This window comes from Pseudonaja textilis, chromosome 3, assembly GCF_049901715.1.
Source record: "Pseudonaja textilis isolate UNSWEBS1 chromosome 3, rPseTex1.2, whole genome shotgun sequence".
NCBI lineage: Eukaryota > Metazoa > Chordata > Lepidosauria > Squamata > Elapidae > Pseudonaja > Pseudonaja textilis.
Genome location: NC_141992.1, coordinates 106,435,621 through 106,453,206, shown reverse-complemented (window position 1 = coordinate 106,453,206; position 17,586 = coordinate 106,435,621). Strand labels below are relative to the sequence as shown.

At 40.3% G+C, this 17,586-nt stretch overlaps 1 protein-coding gene across 3 annotated transcripts in view; it reads left to right on the top strand.

The window, feature by feature from the left end:
- The window catches only part of ALDH9A1 (aldehyde dehydrogenase 9 family member A1), a 56,645-nt gene that overhangs the window by 36,280 nt on the left and 2,779 nt on the right, over positions 1-17,586 (top strand). For all 3 annotated transcript variants that reach the window (XM_087932042.1, XM_026718723.2, XM_026718724.2), the window contains 6 exons: positions 7,871-8,000; positions 10,661-10,795; positions 11,157-11,353; positions 12,279-12,419; positions 14,151-14,339; positions 16,486-16,573. In XM_087932042.1, the coding sequence (XP_087788168.1) occupies positions 7,871-8,000; positions 10,661-10,795; positions 11,157-11,353; positions 12,279-12,419; positions 14,151-14,339; positions 16,486-16,573 (880 nt within the window). The remainder of the gene's footprint in view (positions 1-7,870; positions 8,001-10,660; positions 10,796-11,156; positions 11,354-12,278; positions 12,420-14,150; positions 14,340-16,485; positions 16,574-17,586) is intronic.

Genomic DNA, 17,586 nt, shown 5'->3' with positions numbered 1-17,586 from the left:
TCCTGGAATCTGACTGGCAACTCAGAATTGTTCATAAATCGCAACGGCCGCTTCAAACGTATCCTTTCAAATCCACAAAGCACTACTCACGTTTCACTTTGCTCCAAGCAAAGATTGAGAGTCAGCACACCTCCTTAAATCCCCAGTATGGGCGTGTCAGTCTCTCTAATCAATGTCTGGCTTGACGCCTCCCTTCAGATTGTGATTGACGTTTCAATCTTCTTCTAGTTCTAGCATCAAGCCAACATCTGTCAGTTTCCTCCTCACTAGAAGCCTCTGGCTCATTTTGTGGATCAGCTGCTATCATGTACGAAGTCGAAGGTTCTGGAGTGGATTGTCTCTCCGACAATCTCTCATCCTCCTGACTCACATCTGTGTCCTCTGATAATTCAGACTCCACATTCACAGCAGGCTCAAACCTTCCATCTTCAGAGGCATCAGAGTCAAAACTCCCAGCAGGGCCAATCCTTCCAGTCACAACACTATCCCTCACCGCAGGGCCCTTCCCCCGAGTCTGATGATCAGGATGGGGTTTTGAAGGGAATTGTGCATGATATATTCGAATAAGGTCTGGGGCATGCACCTTGGACACATCCTGCCAAGAACGAATCTCCGTTTCATTTTCCAGTCTCCCCATGAAGTACTGGAATCGCCCCTTCAACCATCGTGAATCATAAATTCCGACCACTGTGGTATCCGTAATAGGTTCAGTGCTGGGCCTGGATGGAGAACCCGTATCTTCTGGAGAACAGAGAGTACACGATGGGGTGTCAGGTACTAACAGAGAGAGGTGAAAAACAGGGTGAATGCGCATGGAGTGTGGTAGGGTGAGCCAATAAGCCACAGGATTAATAACCGCCTCGATAGGGAAGGGACCAATAAAGCGATGATCCAACTTCCTAATCGGACGATCGACCCAAAGATGTTTCGTTGACAACCACACCTTGTCACCCACAGCCAACCGAGGCGTCGCTCGACGTGAACGATCTGCGAAACACTTATAGTCTGCTTTTGCTCGTTCCAATTGTCTGGAAATTAATTGATGCACGGCATATAACTCCGACAAAAAGTCTCCTGCCTCTGGAACTGGAGAATCTGCAATCGACGGGGGAAAAACCTCGGATGGTAACCCACATTTGCGTAAAAAGGCATCATGTGGGTGGAGGTGTGCCGAGAATTATTAAAGGCAAACTCTGCCAATGGAAGATAGGTCACCCAGTCGTTTTGCCGTTGATTTACAAAACATCTGAGGTATTGGGCAAGGATGCCAATTACTTTCTCAGACCCGCCATCGGTTTCTGGATGGTGTGCCGACGCTAAACATACTTGTACGCGTAGTACGTTCATTAGGCTTTTCCAGAATTGAGCGGTGAACTGAACACCGCGATCTGAAACAACTCTGTCCGGTAAGCCATGTAAACGGAACACATGTTGTACGAAAAGCCGGGCAGTAACACGAGCCGATGGTAATCTTCTACACGGGATGAAATGGGCCATCTTAGTGAGCATGTCAACCACCACGAGTGGTTGATAACCCAACGACGAGGGCAAGTGCATTAAAAAGTCCATGGATATCGCCCCCCAGGGTCGGGTCGGAGTTGGTAGTGGTTGCAGAAGTCCAGGAGGCGCACATGACACAGCCTTCGCTTGTCAACATGTAATACAAGACGCAACGTAGGAAAAAACGTCATGTCGAACTTGAGGCCACCAAAACGTCTGGGTGATCAAGTGCAGAGTTTTGTAAAAACCAAAATGACCAGCAGCGGGGTTGTCATGACATTGCATCATGATGAGGGCTCGAAGCGTCCTGGTGGGTACATACAATAAACCCCGATGTCTTAGCAAGCCTTCCTCCAAAGTCCATGGGGAGTCAGGTCCAACTACCCTCATTCTTTGTTGTGACCACGCGTCCAATCGCTGCGCCTCCCGTATTCGAGCCCTCAAATCCACCGGATCCTGAATCACGGCCAAAGATTCCGGTGGCAACACCGTTCGTGGAGGAAGAGGATCCTCGGGACCAATATATTCGGGTTTTCTAGACAACGCGTCTGCTCTCCGATTCTGTCCACTGGGAACATAGGTGATGGAAAAGTTGAATCTTGTGAAAAACAATGACCACCGGATCTGGCGTTGGTTCAACTTCTTGGCAGTAGACAAATGTTCCAAGTTACGGTGATCCATCCAAACCTCCACCTTGTGCCGAGCCCCCTCTAGGTGATGTCGCCAGATCTCAAATGCAGCCTTGATAGCCAGCAACTCTTTTTCCCAGATAGTATAATTGTGCTCAGAAGTTGTGAGCTTCCTTGAATAATATGCGCATGGGAAAAGAGGTGCGCCATCCTTCGAAGCTTGCAACAACACCGCCCCAATAGCTACGTTAGAGGTATCTGTCTCGACCACAAATGGAAGATTCGGATCAGGATGCTTCAATATCGGTTCAGCCACAAAGGCTTTCTTTAGAGTCTCAAAAGCCTGTTGCTGTGGGGGCCCCCACTGGAACGGGACCTTCTTGCGAAGGAGCTGAGTGATGGGATCCATCAGCTTGGCAAAGTCTGGAATGAAGGTCCTATAGTAATTGGTGAACCCCAGGAGACGTTGAACGTCCTTTACTCGACGAGGGGGTTCCCAACTACACAAGGCCTCTACTTTCCTCGGGTCCATGGCAATGCCCTCGGGAGAGATGAAATGCACCCAAAACTCTATAGAAGTCTGGAAAAAGAGACACTTCTCCAGTTTCGCATAGAGTTTATGCTCCTGAAGACGTTGAAGTACCTGACAGACTTGACGAAGGTGGCTATCCCTGGACTGCGAGTAGATCAAAATGTCACCCAGGTACACCACCACAAACCAATCCAGCATGTCCCTAAAAATGTCACTCATTAAATGCTGGAAAACCGCGGGAGCATTGGTTAATCCAAACGGCATTACGGTGTATTCAAAATATCCGTATCGGGTGCCAAATGCCGTCTTCCACTCGTCCCCCTTGCGTATCCGCACCAGGTTGTAGGCCCCTCGAAGATCGAGCTTGGTGAAAATCGTAGCCTCCTACAACCGCTCCATCAACTCCGGAATGAGCGGCAAAGGGTAACTATTCCTCACCGTAATGGCGTTCAACCGGTGGTAGTCACAGCACAAACGAAGCTCTCCCGTCTTCTTTTTTACAAAAAGAACGGGAGCTGAAAGGGGAGACGACGATGGTCGGATAAATCCCCGAGCCAAGTTCTTATCCAGAAACTCTCAAAGAGCAGCCAATTCGGGCTCAGACATGGAATATAATCGACCCTTGGGCAGTGGAGCATCAGATAGAAGATCCACGGGACAGTCATAGGCTCGATGCAGTGGTAACAGATCCGCCTCCTTCTTGCTGAAAAAACGTCGGAGAAGTCCAATAGCTCCGAAGGTATGGAAACAGCAGGAGCGGCAATGTCCTGGCCAGCGCAGATATGTCTCAGATGATCCACGCACTGGAGACTTGGGAAGGAAATGGAGTTCTGCGCCCAAGCCACCAAAGGATCGTGCAATCGTAACCAGGATACGCTGAGAACCAAAGGGAGATGGAGGTCCGAAGTGATATAGAAACTTATTGCTTCCTCGTGATCCCCTATAACCATACGCAACGGCTGGGTGGTGAAATGAATGGGCCCAGACCGAAGCTCACGCCCATCCATGGTTTCCACCTTGATGGGTGGATCCACAGCAACCAATGGGACCTCAACATGCGTGGCAAAAGCCCGGTCCATAAAACTAGTAGTAGCCCCTGAGTCTACCAACGCCACCACTGGAATCCCCTCCTTCCGGGACTGTAAGAAAATTTGGGTGTCCAACAGTAAATGCCGAGGAGGGCCAGAGTTCACCTCAGCAACTTGGGGTGGTGGTGTGATACGTGCCCAACCTAGGGTTTCCCCGAGGTCAGGCCTACCCCGTTTCTCTGACAGGCTAGGAGTAGATTCTGGCACTGGTCTTCGTGTTCCCCTCTTTTTACAAGAATTGGCAAAATGTCCTGGTCCCCCACAATAAAGGCACAAACCTTCCTGGAACCTTCGCGAGCGTTCTTGCACCGTCAACTGAGGGCGGAGTGCACCCAACTCCATCGGCTCCTCGGTCCTGGTCGTAGTTTTATAAACTTCCAATGGCGTGGTTTGCGAACGTAAATGAGAAGGTGGTTCCACAACTGGCCGTCTGCTCATGTGCTGTTGTAAACGGGCTTCAATACGCAAGCACTGTACCACTAGCGCATCCAAGGTTAAAGCCCGCTCCGCATGCACTAACTCGTCTTTGATGTTATCTGCCAAGCCCTCCTGAAAAGCATCCATGTGGGCTGACTCATTCCAAGTAGAGTCCATGCAGAGCAGATGAAACTCTGCAATATATTCTTGCAGAGGACATTTCCCCTGACAAATGTCCCACAAACGTCTAGCCACAGTTTGAGTCTTAATAGGGTTTTCAAACATGACACGCAATTGCTGCTGGAAACCCTGAAAATCATTCAACAAAGGGCTATCTTGAGTCATCAAAGGAGTAGCCCATTTGGCAGCCTGCCCAGATAAGAGGCTAATAATAAACCCCACTTTAGCCCGGTCATTAGGAAAATCTTCAGGCCGTAATGACATGAATAATTGGCAGTGTCCCATAAACGCCGGGAACATATCTGTCTGTCCCGAGAATTTATCCAGCACAGATACCGGGCTTTTCCTCAGAGGAGGAGCTGTGGGAGCAACTGGAGCCTGTAATTGTGTTACATGATTAACCAATTGAGTCACCTGTTGTTGTAAAACCTGGTTAAGCTGCAAAAGTTGATCTATTTGTTGTTGCTGCTGTTGCTGCTGCTGCTCTGCCAGTTGCTTTTGTTGTGTTTAGTTGTCCATCTTGGTTATAAGATGAAGTTTTGGCTTGGAGCAAAAATGTTATGTCTCACCTGTATCCACAGGTGAGCATACAAAGTTCCAAAGTTCAAAATATTCAAAGAACAAAACCAGACTTTAAAGAGTTAACAGTACTGTTTTCAGTCCTTGGCAGTCTTCCCGGAATCTGACTGGCAGCTCAGAATTGTTCATAAATCGCAACGGCCGCTTCAAACGTATCCTTTCGAATCCACAAAGCACTACTCACGTTTCACTTTGCTCCAAGCAAAGATTGAGAGTCAGCACACCTCCTTAAATCCCCAGTATGGGCGTGTCAGTCTCTCTAATCAATGTCTGGCTTGACGCCTCCCTTCAGATTGTGATTGACGTTTCAATCTTCTTCTAGTTCTAGCGTCAAGCCAACATCTGTCAGTTTCCTCCTCAGTAGAAGCTTCTGGCTCATTTTGTGGATCAGCTGCTATCATGTACGAAGTCAAAGGTTCTGGAGTGGATTGTCTCTCTGACAATCTCTCATCCTCCTGGCTCACATCTGTGTCCTCTGATAATTCAGACTCCACATTCACAGCAGGCTCAAACCTTCCATCTTCAGAGGCATCAGAGTCAAAACTCCCAGCAGGGTCAATCCTTCCAGTCACAACAACAAGGAATATATGAAAAAATATCTTTGTTTTTTCTTTTTCTTTTGTTATTTGACATCATATCTATAAAGCGTTTTTAGGATAGATTTGGTATGATTATATGATCCATTATAGAATAAACTACCTAAATTATAGTTATCTCATAAAGTATGAATGAATAAAATCATAGTCAAATGATTTTCTAAGAGTGATACTAGGATATATAAGTTTGGATTGATAATACGAGTTATTATGTAATGTAACTGTAATTGAGACTACGAAATGAATGCACAAAACTGATGAACCAACCGACACACTGCTTGTATATATGTATGGAAGAGAGCTGATGTTTTTATGTTCTGTTTGTTTTGTTTGTTTTTAAAAAACCAATAAAATTGTTTTCAAAATATATATATATATAACTGATAAATATAATATAACAATGTAGAAAATTAAGATTGAAATTAAAAATTAAAATAGGGTTAAAAAATTTTAAATTGTAGAATAATGACAATTAAACATCAAGAGGTGGGGAAATCCCTAAAATGGTCATTTAACGTTTGGATTACAGGGACTAGCCAGCCCTACAGATGAGTAATCCTCCCCGTGGTCACCCACCCACCCACCCAAGGCTGCAGCTTTCACCTCATCTTTCCCCAGGCAGAGAAGGTTTAATTCCTAGACCTCCAGCAGTCAAAATTCTTTGACTGACAGGGCTGTAGCATATCTTCCCTGCCTGATTGAGTGAGACAGGCCAATGAGATCCCAGTGCAGTATATTAGGGAATACTTTGTCTATTCTTTAGCAATTTATAATTATAAATTTATAGTTTAGCAAGATAAGTTATGTGAAAAATTCTAATCATATCTAGATCATAGCCTAGAAGGCAGAACAAGAAACAATGGATGGAAACTAATCAAGGAGAGAAGCAACCTGAAACTTCTTAATAGTGAGAACAATTAACCAGTAGAACAGCTTGCCTTCAGAAGTTGTAGGTGCTTCATCACTACAGATTTTTAAGAAAAGTCTGGAAATCCATTTGTCTGAAATGGTATAGGATCTCCTGCTTGAGCAGGAGGGCTGGACTAGAAGACCTCCAAGGTCTCTTCCAGTTCTATTCTTATATCCAAGATTTTTCTGGAAGAGACGCAGAAAAGGACAAACACATTTAGTGAGCACGAGTTTCTGTATTTAATTTAGAAAAAAAGCAAGAAAGGGAAGTCATTATAAAGGTTTATAGAATTATGAATGTTGTGAATAGAGTACAGAAATACGCATTTTTCTTTCTCACAATAAATGGACTTGGACTAGAAGAGCTCCCAGATCTATTTACCTTTAATAATGGAAAGTGTGGGAAAGATAAAATGATATTTTACATAAGGATTGGAATTCCTTACCAGAAGATATGGCTATGTACAAATGGTTAATATACTCCATGAGTACATGCTGTCTCCAGGATCAGAGATACCAGATTTGAAAAGTCTTTTGATTATCTGAGAAAGATTTCTTATTCCATTCTTAAATAAATTGCAGAGTTAAAATGCCAAATAAATACAAGAACTATTAATTCCTGTTCCTCTAATCAGTGTGTCCTTACTTGGATTAGATGCTAGAAATATGGTCTATTTGGAATGCACAGGATGGCATACTGCAAGGATGGGCAAATTTTGAGTCAGGAATTATAACTGTCCCCTGACCAGATTTCAAGCTGTAGGAAGCTTTCCAATGTCTGGGTGATATTAATGAAAACTTTGTTGGGTTAAGAGGTTTGTAGAGAAAAATGATCTTCAGAGGTTTTTTCTCCCTATCCCTTTTTTGCCATGTTGACTGAAAACTGTTCCATTAAATTACAGCAGACTTAAGCAGTGCTAGGGAAGTGTCTCATAAAGCCTGCAGCTGATCTACTCCTGATATGTGGTTATAGCACACTAACATATTTAATTGTATATGCATAGGCTTTTCTGTAATTTTGCCAATGCTCTGAGTACAAGCTATTTTCATGTTTCAAAATTCAGCCTCATTGAAAAAGAATTATTCACCTTGCTGGTTGATCCAGCAGATCATAGTTTCCATATGTGACAAAATGTATTATGTTTGTATTCTATTTCACTTGAAAAATGCATGCAGTTGTAAATCTCCTATTCCCCAGCTTCTTTTTAGAATTTTCTTTTGAAGCCCAATATGGTGCAAAGGTACAAAGGTGTTCAGGATTTATTCTTTTTATTTTTAATTATTTGTTTTTATTCAAACTGTACTTTTTTAGTATGCTTTATTATAAGCTGTCCAGAAAGCTTCAGTTACTAGATGTTTTAAACATTTTAATAGATGCATAAAAAATAGAAATCTTATTGCTACTGCTTAGCATGTTCTGTGCTATGTATTGGATTCCAGGAAAGAAGAGAAGAAATTGCCACCACAGAAACAATCAACAATGGGAAATCCATCTTTGAAGCTCTCATAGACGTTGATATATCTTGGCAATGCCTCCAGTATTATGCTGGTCTAGCTGGTTCCTTAGCAGGTAGCTGTTAATCCTGTCTCTTTTTTTATTAATTATTCTTTGGTCTAATGTCTCCTTAAATAAAACCAATTAATACAATTTTATAAGTACTTAATATTTAAGAATTAATATCAGGTGCTTCCAAGGAAAAAGTCTTAGAGCAAAGGTAACTTTATTTGAGAGCTCTAGTTGATGTAGACTAGCAGAATTTTTCTTGAATGTTTTAATATTAATTCCAGATTAATGGGGTATGGGAGAATATATGGGAGTATACTTTAGATTATTCATCTTAATTTGCATAGAATAATTTGAAATTGTTCAAAATGAATCTTGTGTTACACTTCCCCAAATTTGTCAAATTTGCGTTGTGTTATATTGTTATCATTAGGAAGCAATGCTGCAAGTACCATGGGTATGATTAAAATTAGTGAATTAGTTTCTTTTTTTATTATATGAAAGCCACAATCCTATCTGTTGATTTCTGCAATATGGAAAAAATGTGATCTTGAATGTAGGAGAGGTATGTGGTAAAAAACATGAATTAATGAATTAAATGAAGATATGTTGTATTGATTTGAATATAAAGAGATGAGTATGATTAACAGAAAACTATGATAAATAGAGTTGAATCAGTGTGATTTTATGCAGTGAAGTGATGCATGCATGCATGAAGGTGAAAATATAGTTTATCTGTGAATGGAAATGCTAAAAGGACTAACAAATATGAGATTGTATCATCTAGGTAATTTGTCAATACGTATGAAAGTACAGTAGGAGTAATTGCTTAGTGAATGATAAGTAAAATGTTTTTCAAGAGCTTTTAGAAAAACTACAGTATTGGGAAGGTGTTTGGTAGAATTCTGATGGAAGATATATGTGATGACAGTGAATAAAATTTGAAAATTATAATCCTTCTCTATGCTGGACAGAATACAGATTTTTGCCATTCCACAATCATTGAGGAAGATAGTATGTAGTGTATGTCTACTACAAGAAATTACTTTTGTTGAAAGAAGTAAAAATAGCTCTGCTTCTGCCCTCTGATGATTTGATTTGATGATTTGCTGGAATTCCATGCAGGATAGTGAATTAGAAAGAAGGACTGGTTGCATTGTCTACATTTTTCTGGAGCATTCAGTTTCTTTATTTATTATAGGATGGAAAATCTGATCTTCAACAATTAGAAGTTCAGTAGGTTATGTTCCATCCTTCCTTTACTACTTTTCTGGACATAAAGCCTTTTTAATTACTCTGCTTCTCATTGAGAATTGGTTTATATTTCTTATGCACAGATCTTAAAAAGGGGGGAGGGGGGGACAAACACAGGAAACTACAGTCTAATCAGGCTAACATCAATACCCAGGAAAATACGGAAAAGATAATTTAAAAAAAAAACCAGATCTGCCAAATCTAGAAATGAGTAAAGTAATAACTAGGAATCAACATGGGTTTGTTAAAAACAGATCAACACCAAACTAATCTTATTTATTTTTCAATATAGTGACTAAATAGTAGACCAGCGAAATACTGTAGACATAATATACTTAGACTTCAGCAACACATTCAACAAAGTAGACCACAATTTACTTCTTGGTAAGCTAGACAAAAGTGGGATAGATAGCATCACCACCAGATGGATTTGTAACTGGCTGACAAAATGTATTCAACAAAAGTAGTCCTTAATGGTACTACATCTACTTAGAGGGAAGTAAGCAGTGGGATACCACAAAGTTCTATCCTAGGCTGAGTACTCTTCAATATCTTCATACAAGACTTAGATAAAGGAACAGAAGGGGAACTTACCAAATTTGTAGATGATACTAAGCTGGCAGGAATAGCCAACACCCTAGATGACAGGCTCAAGATCCAGATGGATCTTGACAGACTTGAACACGGGTCCTATCTAACAAAATGAAATTCAATGTAAAGAAAAGTAAAGTCTCACACTTAGGCAAAAAAAACCAAAAGTACACATATAGATTGGGTGAAACCAGGCTTAAACTGTGAGAGGGATCTTGAAGTCTTAGTGGACAACCAGCTAAAGCAGTGTGCAGCAGCAGCCAAAAAAGCTAATGCAATCCTAAGTTGTATTAACAGAGGGATACAATCAAGATCAAGATAGGTACTAATACCACTCTATAAAGCCTTAGTAAGACCACACTTAGAGAACTGCATCCAGTTTTGGTCATCACACTATAAAAATATGTTGAGACTCTAAAAAAAGTGCAGATAAGAGCAACCAAGATGATTAGTCGACGAGTGATACAATGAACAGTTGCAGGAACTGGGCATGACTAGTCTAGTGAAGAGAAGGACCAGGGGATAGCAGCGATAGCAGGATACCATGATAGCAGTATTTGAGGGACTGCCACAGATAGGAGGGGGTCAAGCTATTTTCCAAAGCACCTGAAGTCAGACAAGGAATAATGGATGAAAACTGAACATGGAGAGATTCAACTTGGAAATAAGGAGAAATTTTCTGAGATTGAGAACAATCAACCAATAGAACCATTTGACTTCAGAAGTTGTTGGAGCTTTCTGAAAGCTTTCAGGAAGAGACTAGACTGCCATCTGTAAAAAATGGTGTGGGGTCTGCTTGGGGGGGGGGTTGGACTAGATGACCTACAAGGTCCCTTCCAACTCTGTTCATCTGCATCTGTATCTCTGTCTCTTCTGCTTAGGTCAACATGTCCAGCTCCCTGGGGGATCCTTTGCTTATACCAGAAGAGAACCTCTTGGAGTCTGTGTTGGGATAGGGGCTTGGAACTACCCTTTTCAGATTGCCTGCTGGAAATCAGCCCCTGCTTTGGCCTGTGGTATAATAAATTAACTTTTTGATAAATGAATGAGTTTCGTTCATAGAAACTAGTAGTCAGGAGTTCCCTTTCTAGGAATTCATTGTTACTATTTGAGATGTGAAAATGGGGAATGAAGTTCCAGTGGATTGTTATTAGAATTTAATAACACTTAAATAATAGTAGAAGAGACCACTTTATAAATATTGGCCTTGATTTAGCTTCAAAACATATGTGGAATGGAAATAATGATCCAGATGTTTGTTTTAGTTGGACTGAAACATTTTTTCTTCAGTATTACTCTCTCACTTGATTGTAGTTGAAGTTTTTAGACAGAAAATGTGTACCCATTCTTTTTATTTTTGTGAATTGGGTTACCTAGGTAATGCCATGGTCTTCAAGCCTTCTCCCTTCACCCCCATCTCTATTGTGCTGCTGGCAGAGATCTACAATAAGGCTGGTGTCCCTAAGGGACTTTTCAATGTGGTGCAGGGTGGAGCTGCCACAGGCCAATTCCTATGCCAGCACCCAGATGTAGCTAAGGTCTCATTCACCGGGAGTGTGCCCACAGGAGTTAAGGTACATACACACATATTTATACATATATAAAGTGCTGTCAGTATTTATATATATACATATAAAGTGCTGTTACTATTGAATAATAAAGTTTTAAAATGTTTGATTTCTGAAGCAGTCCTGCTGCAATTTGTCCCTTCTCCCATGACTTGACAATTTATTGACACACATGCAACTATACTAAGATCAGTTAGAAGATTTGCTTTACTGCTAACCAGAACTGCTAATTTGAAAGGCTGGTAGACCTGTTCCTTGTCCAATTTACATATTTGCCAGTTGCTAAATCTACAGGTATTTCATTGAAATCACAAGGTCTGCAGTTTTTAAAACAAATATGCATTTGAATATGATGCAGAAAATCAGGCCTATATGGGTGTCTTTATTATTCTTACATATATTCAATGCTTGGGTGGCTCTTCTTTGGAAATATGGAGATCATTTCTTAGTCCAGATTCTACTTCTGAATTGCATGTTGGTGAAAAATTATCCAGTAATCCATACTCAACATATTTATAAGTTATTTTTTCTGTGCTGAAGAATCTGGCAGCATTTTATAGTCAAAACAGCAACGAAGTACATGATTAACAACATAATCATTAAAAACATATTCATGATGGTTAGAAGAAGAAAAAAACAGTCTTAACATTCATATCAAAAAAGCTTGAATAAAGGTGAATTGCTACTTTAATAGCATAGCTTTGGGTAGATGTTTATATCAAAAATAGCAATTATGGGAGGTAAATGCTTGGAAATGTTCATCAGGCACTACCTATGTTTTGACTAAATCACTGAAAAAAGCAATAATTTTGTATTTGAGATGAATATTCAACAAATTCTAGCTGAGGCTCTTTGCCCTTACCAAGAAAGATAAAATTATAATTGCCTGTGTTTAGCAGCTACATCTTGTTCTGTATTTCCCCCCCAATAGATTATGGAAATGGCAGCCAAAGGAATCAAGCCTGTTACTTTAGAATTAGGAGGAAAGTCTCCCCTCATTATCTTCTCTGACTGTATATTGGATAATGCTGTGAAAGGAGCTCTCATGGCTAATTTCCTTACCCAGGGTGAGGTATGCATTTTTTTTTATCTAACAGGGAAGAAGTTATGGATCTGACTAAATCATTTTTAAAAGTCCACTTAAGTTCCATAGTTGGAGCAGAAATTTGCTATATATTGTAAAATATTGTAATACATGAATGTTTATCAGAATCTCTTAAGAAAAAGTTTGTGCCTTACCATTCCACAAGAGTTTTTCTTATTTCATTCTGGGTGAAGAGAATGCCTAAACTTGTGTTGTGTTTTTAGATCCAATTTTTTCAGTTTTTGTTGCTTTTCAGGACTGGTATTATCTTGTTCAAGAAGAGACTCTGCTCCTCTATTTATTCCTCACAGACTTTATGTATAATTATTTGATTTGATTTGACTTATTGCTATTTGTTACTTATTGCTGTTCCAAAGAGATGTTAAATCAGGGGTGTCAAACTCAAGGCCCAGAGCCAAATCCAGCCCATGGGGTGCTTAGATTTGGCCCATGGTGCTGCCCTGGAAAGAGCAAAGGACCAGCCCGCAATGCCTCTGCCAGTGAAAATGGAGCTTGTGAGGCCATGCACAGCCTCCGAAGCTCCATTTTCACTGGCAGAGGGTTGCAGGAGGCTATCCCAGCCAAAAACAGAGCTCATGAGGGCAGTGTCCCCCCCCAGCTCCGTTTTCGCTAGTAGAGGGTTGCAAGAGGCTGTTGCAGCTGAAAACAGAGCTTGGGAGCCCATTTTCACTGGCAGAGCGCTTGAGCCATCACACCGAACCCCCAACCCAACTGACATCATGCTGGCCATGCCCACCCTGGCCATGCACCCCCCCCCGGCCCTCCCGGGGTCAAACACAGCCCTGATGCAGCCTTCAATTGAGTTTGACACCCCTGTGTTAAATCAATGCAGAAATGTCAGTACATGTACTCCTCAAGTTATGATAGGTTATTTAATGACTGTTTATAGGCGTGACAGACTTTGAATGGGTGCTTTGCTGTCCATAAAGCACTTCTGACCATTATAAAATGTTGCATCACAACTGCTGCCATCATATAACCATATTTCAAGTACTTGGCAATTTGTTTGCATTTATGACCAGTAGCAAAGTGTCTTGTGATCCTGTGATCACTATTTGAAATCTCTGGCAGGTTCCCCCAAAAAACATTGGAGAAGCTGTTAGGGAAAATTGCAAGTGGAAGGAATTTTGGATTTGAGGCCTGTTCCTCCAACATGCTGAGGGATTTCTCCTCTGTGTGCAGTGAGAAGAAATCCACCAGATCTCAAATTGGATGAAAGTACTAGCAAATGCCAGCATCCCCACAACCACCATCTTCACAGGTAAAAACACTAGTGAACCCCAGCATTCTGAGCCTTTCAGAACAATGGTATTTCCTAGCATTTTCACCAGATTTGAGATCTATTCTTCCAGAATGCTGAAGGTGAAATCTCTCAGCCCATTGGAGAAACAGGCCTCAGATCTAGTGAACACTAGCAAACACCATTTATTTTTGTGGGTATTCTCCCTGGTGGGGCAGGGGGAGAGTCTGGGTGTGGTGGAAGACCTGTGCCCTCTCCCTGTCCCACCATACCTGCAAGGCCCAGGCCTCCCTGGCATTCCATTTAACAACCTGTGTGGGTCACTTTATCCAGTGACTGAGATTCTGGGCCCAATAATGGTCATAAGTGGAGAACTATCTGTAAGTTAGTTACAGGTTAGTTCTGAGCCTGTCAATTCTGAAAACGGGCCCTTTCTTAAGCCTGTGTCTGTGCCTCAGGTTTGCTGCAATGGTACTCGGGTGTTTGTACAACAAGCAGTTCTGGAAGAGTTCACCAAAGAAGTTGTGAAACAGACTCAGAACATCAAAATTGGTGACCCCCTGCTGCAAGATACAAGGATGGGAGCACTTATCAACAAGGCACACCTGGAGAAGGTCCTGAGTTTTGTTAAACAGGCAAAGGAGCAGGTTAGCATTATCTTTACTGAGCTTTATCCTGAGGGATTGGCTACTGAAAGCACTTCACTCCTCATCTGCCACATGAGGTACTAGAATACAGGGATCATATTATGTATTTTGTGCAAAACTGAGTATTGAAGATAGAACAAAGGTGCTTTGCTATGTCTGTATAGTTTATAGCCATTCAGTGAAAAGCTATCTGATCTGAGCACATCTGTTTAACAAAAAATAATTGATTACTAAAAACAATGAGCACAAACCACATCTGGAATAAAATTTGGTATGCTTAATATCTTATATTAGTATTTTTAATCTCTTATTGTGGAAGAATTTAAATTTGAGTAGCGTTTACCATAGAGAATTTTTTTATGATGAGGAGGTGTGCCTCTCATCAATCCATATTCAAGAAATTTAAGTCAGTAATGTTAAATAAATATATGCAGGTTTGCTTAACCTGTTTTGACTGTAAGGGCTGCAACTTATGTGGCTGGTAAAGTCATGGTATTACCCGAGTGGAACCTTTTTTGACTTTAGATGATTTTAAGGGGCAAAATATGTTTCAACTTTTTTTATTCCCATTCAATACTGCAAAATAAATAAATAAATGCCTCATCTCTATCCCCTATAGTATAAATAAATAGATAAGAAATAAATAGATATAATATGTGAATGTGTGTGTATGTAAACTCAACAGGGAAGGGGTCTGGTCTATTAGTTTTGCTTCATTATTTATTTATAAAAGTTATTGGCTGCCTATCTTACCTCAGGGTGACTCTTGGCAGCTTACAATAATAAAAAACCATAGGGAGTATATACTCATTTATTGGGTCCTCATAGAGATACAAATGACCAAAACTAGCCAGGGATCTTACTTCTGTTCTAATAAATATATAATAAAGAGAACATTTATTAGTCCTGTTTTCATTTTAATATTCATTCCCATTCCATATTCATATATAACCCAATTTCTATTGCTATCTCCCTTTCTAAGTATGTAAGCAATACAACTTACCTATCAGCCATTGCTTCCATGTGTTGTTCAGTCTTATCAATAACCAAAAAGGAAAACAAGAGCAAGTAACAATTGGAATTATATAGGTCTCAGCTGGCAAGAGGGTATACTTTACTCTTAGTAATAATCACCCCTTGCCAGACACTTTACTAAATCAATTTGAATGTATAGTGAGTATAAACAAAATTGGCAGTTAAAGGGAGTGTATATTTAACATCTAATGTAATACAGACCTGACAGGTAATGAGCAAATTCTTGAATTAACTGGTAGTAATGTTTATAGTCTGATTATAAATGCAATAATATGAACTTCTGATTAAAAACAAATCTACTGTTTGTTTCTTCTGTGGGATAATGCAGAAAAGAATAATTCAATCAGGATATTACATAGAGAAATTGCTTACAAATCTATATTTAATAACTTTGTATCTTGGTTGTGTACTATATTAACATTCACCTGGGCTATGTTAAAGCTTCAGGGTTTTGTGTTGCTCGCCATAGTCCCTAAAAGTAAAGTGCAAAAGAATCCCATAAATATAGAGTTAGTTTAATCACAAAACTAAAAATATACTTTGTTCCTTGTCTATTTTTATCTCTCTAGTATATAAACTGCTTTTTAAAATAAATTTGTAGGGAAGAGCTGACAACGACTTAAGTCAGTGCTTCTCCACATCAGCAAGTTTAAGATGGGTGGATTCCAACTCCCATAACTCCCCAGCTAGCATTCTCTAGGCACTGTACAAAACAGCATACTGGCTAGGGAATTCTGGCAGTTGAAGTCCAGCTATTTTAAAGTTGCTAAGGTTGAAAAGCAATGACTTAGATTAATACGTAGAAAGCAATCTGATCCTGATCCTAAATATCTATAGTAGATGAGAAATGAGAAAATTAAATATGTCAGTCACATGCTTCTTCTATTGGTGAAATGTCAAACCAATCTATTTGGGTTTCAAACACTTATGTATGGAGAAGATTCATTTCTATTGCCAAGAGTGATATTGGACCAAGAGAAAGAACCTTCTATCCAGTCTAGTGTTTTATTATATACACTCAAGCTTTGGTACCTTCCTATATAGGTTGGCAAAGTTTTGCTAATTATAAATAAAATGATTTTCTGCCATTATCTTCTGTTACACTTTTTAGGGTGCAGAAGTCCTGTGTGGAGGGGATGCATTTGTTCCAGATGATCCCAGTCTGAAAAATGGCTTTTACATGTCTCCTTGTGTCTTAGGTATGGATACTATATTATCAATGCCATTGGCACTAATTTTTAACCATAGTCAAAACTTTGATATTACTAGACTAAAGAGGGGTATGGTAAAGACAAGAAAATAACATGGTGCTAAAAAAATGATTAAATTAAAATGACAAAGTAACTAAATTAGTGGATCAGGGAAATGTGGTTGGTTCAGTCATACCTCAGTAAAGCATTTGACAAATTCCACAGCCTACTCTGTTTACTTATTTACTTATTTGCCTTAATTCATCTCCTTACTTTTACTGAGTTTGAAATGATAGCAGTGAAAGCAAGGCAAGATCTTATTCAAAACGCGCAAAAGCTACAGATTGAAAATTTCCCTAAAACCTAGGGCCCATTGCTGAGTGTCCAATCAACATCTAATGTAACGTTGTGTGAAGTTCATCCTCCAGTATTTTGCCCATTTGGAGTCTCAGGACAGTTGGCCTTGACAGGGTGTAAACAACTCCACTCAGCAGTGCAATAATTCTTGAGAGCAAACCTCCTTTTTAGTTCACATGGGACTTCACCTCACCAGCTCACTTCCCCAATTGTGCCCCCCCCCTCCCTGTTACTATGACAGCTGATAGCAAACGTGCCTCAAAGGAGAATCCCATGCTGGAGATCTGGCTGACACCATCTATACACAAAAGGAAATAAATAGTCCAACCTATCAGAAACAGTACCATAGAAGACAGAATAGGAATACAAATTAAAATAGGCAAGAAAATAGTAAGATAATACCTATTCAGTACAAGTACAAATCACCAGGACCCCATGGTTCTGAAGGAGCTGCCAGATGTGATCTTGGAACCAATGAACAAAAGGTTTCAAAGTTCCTGGAACACTAGGGAACTACTGCTGGAATTGAAAAGGGCTGATGTGATTCCAATCTTCCACAAAAAAAAATGTGTATGGGGGAGGGGTAGTGGTTCAGGAAGCTACAGACCAATCAGCCTGACATCAATACCTAGGAAAATCCTAGATAATAGACCACCTAGGAATGA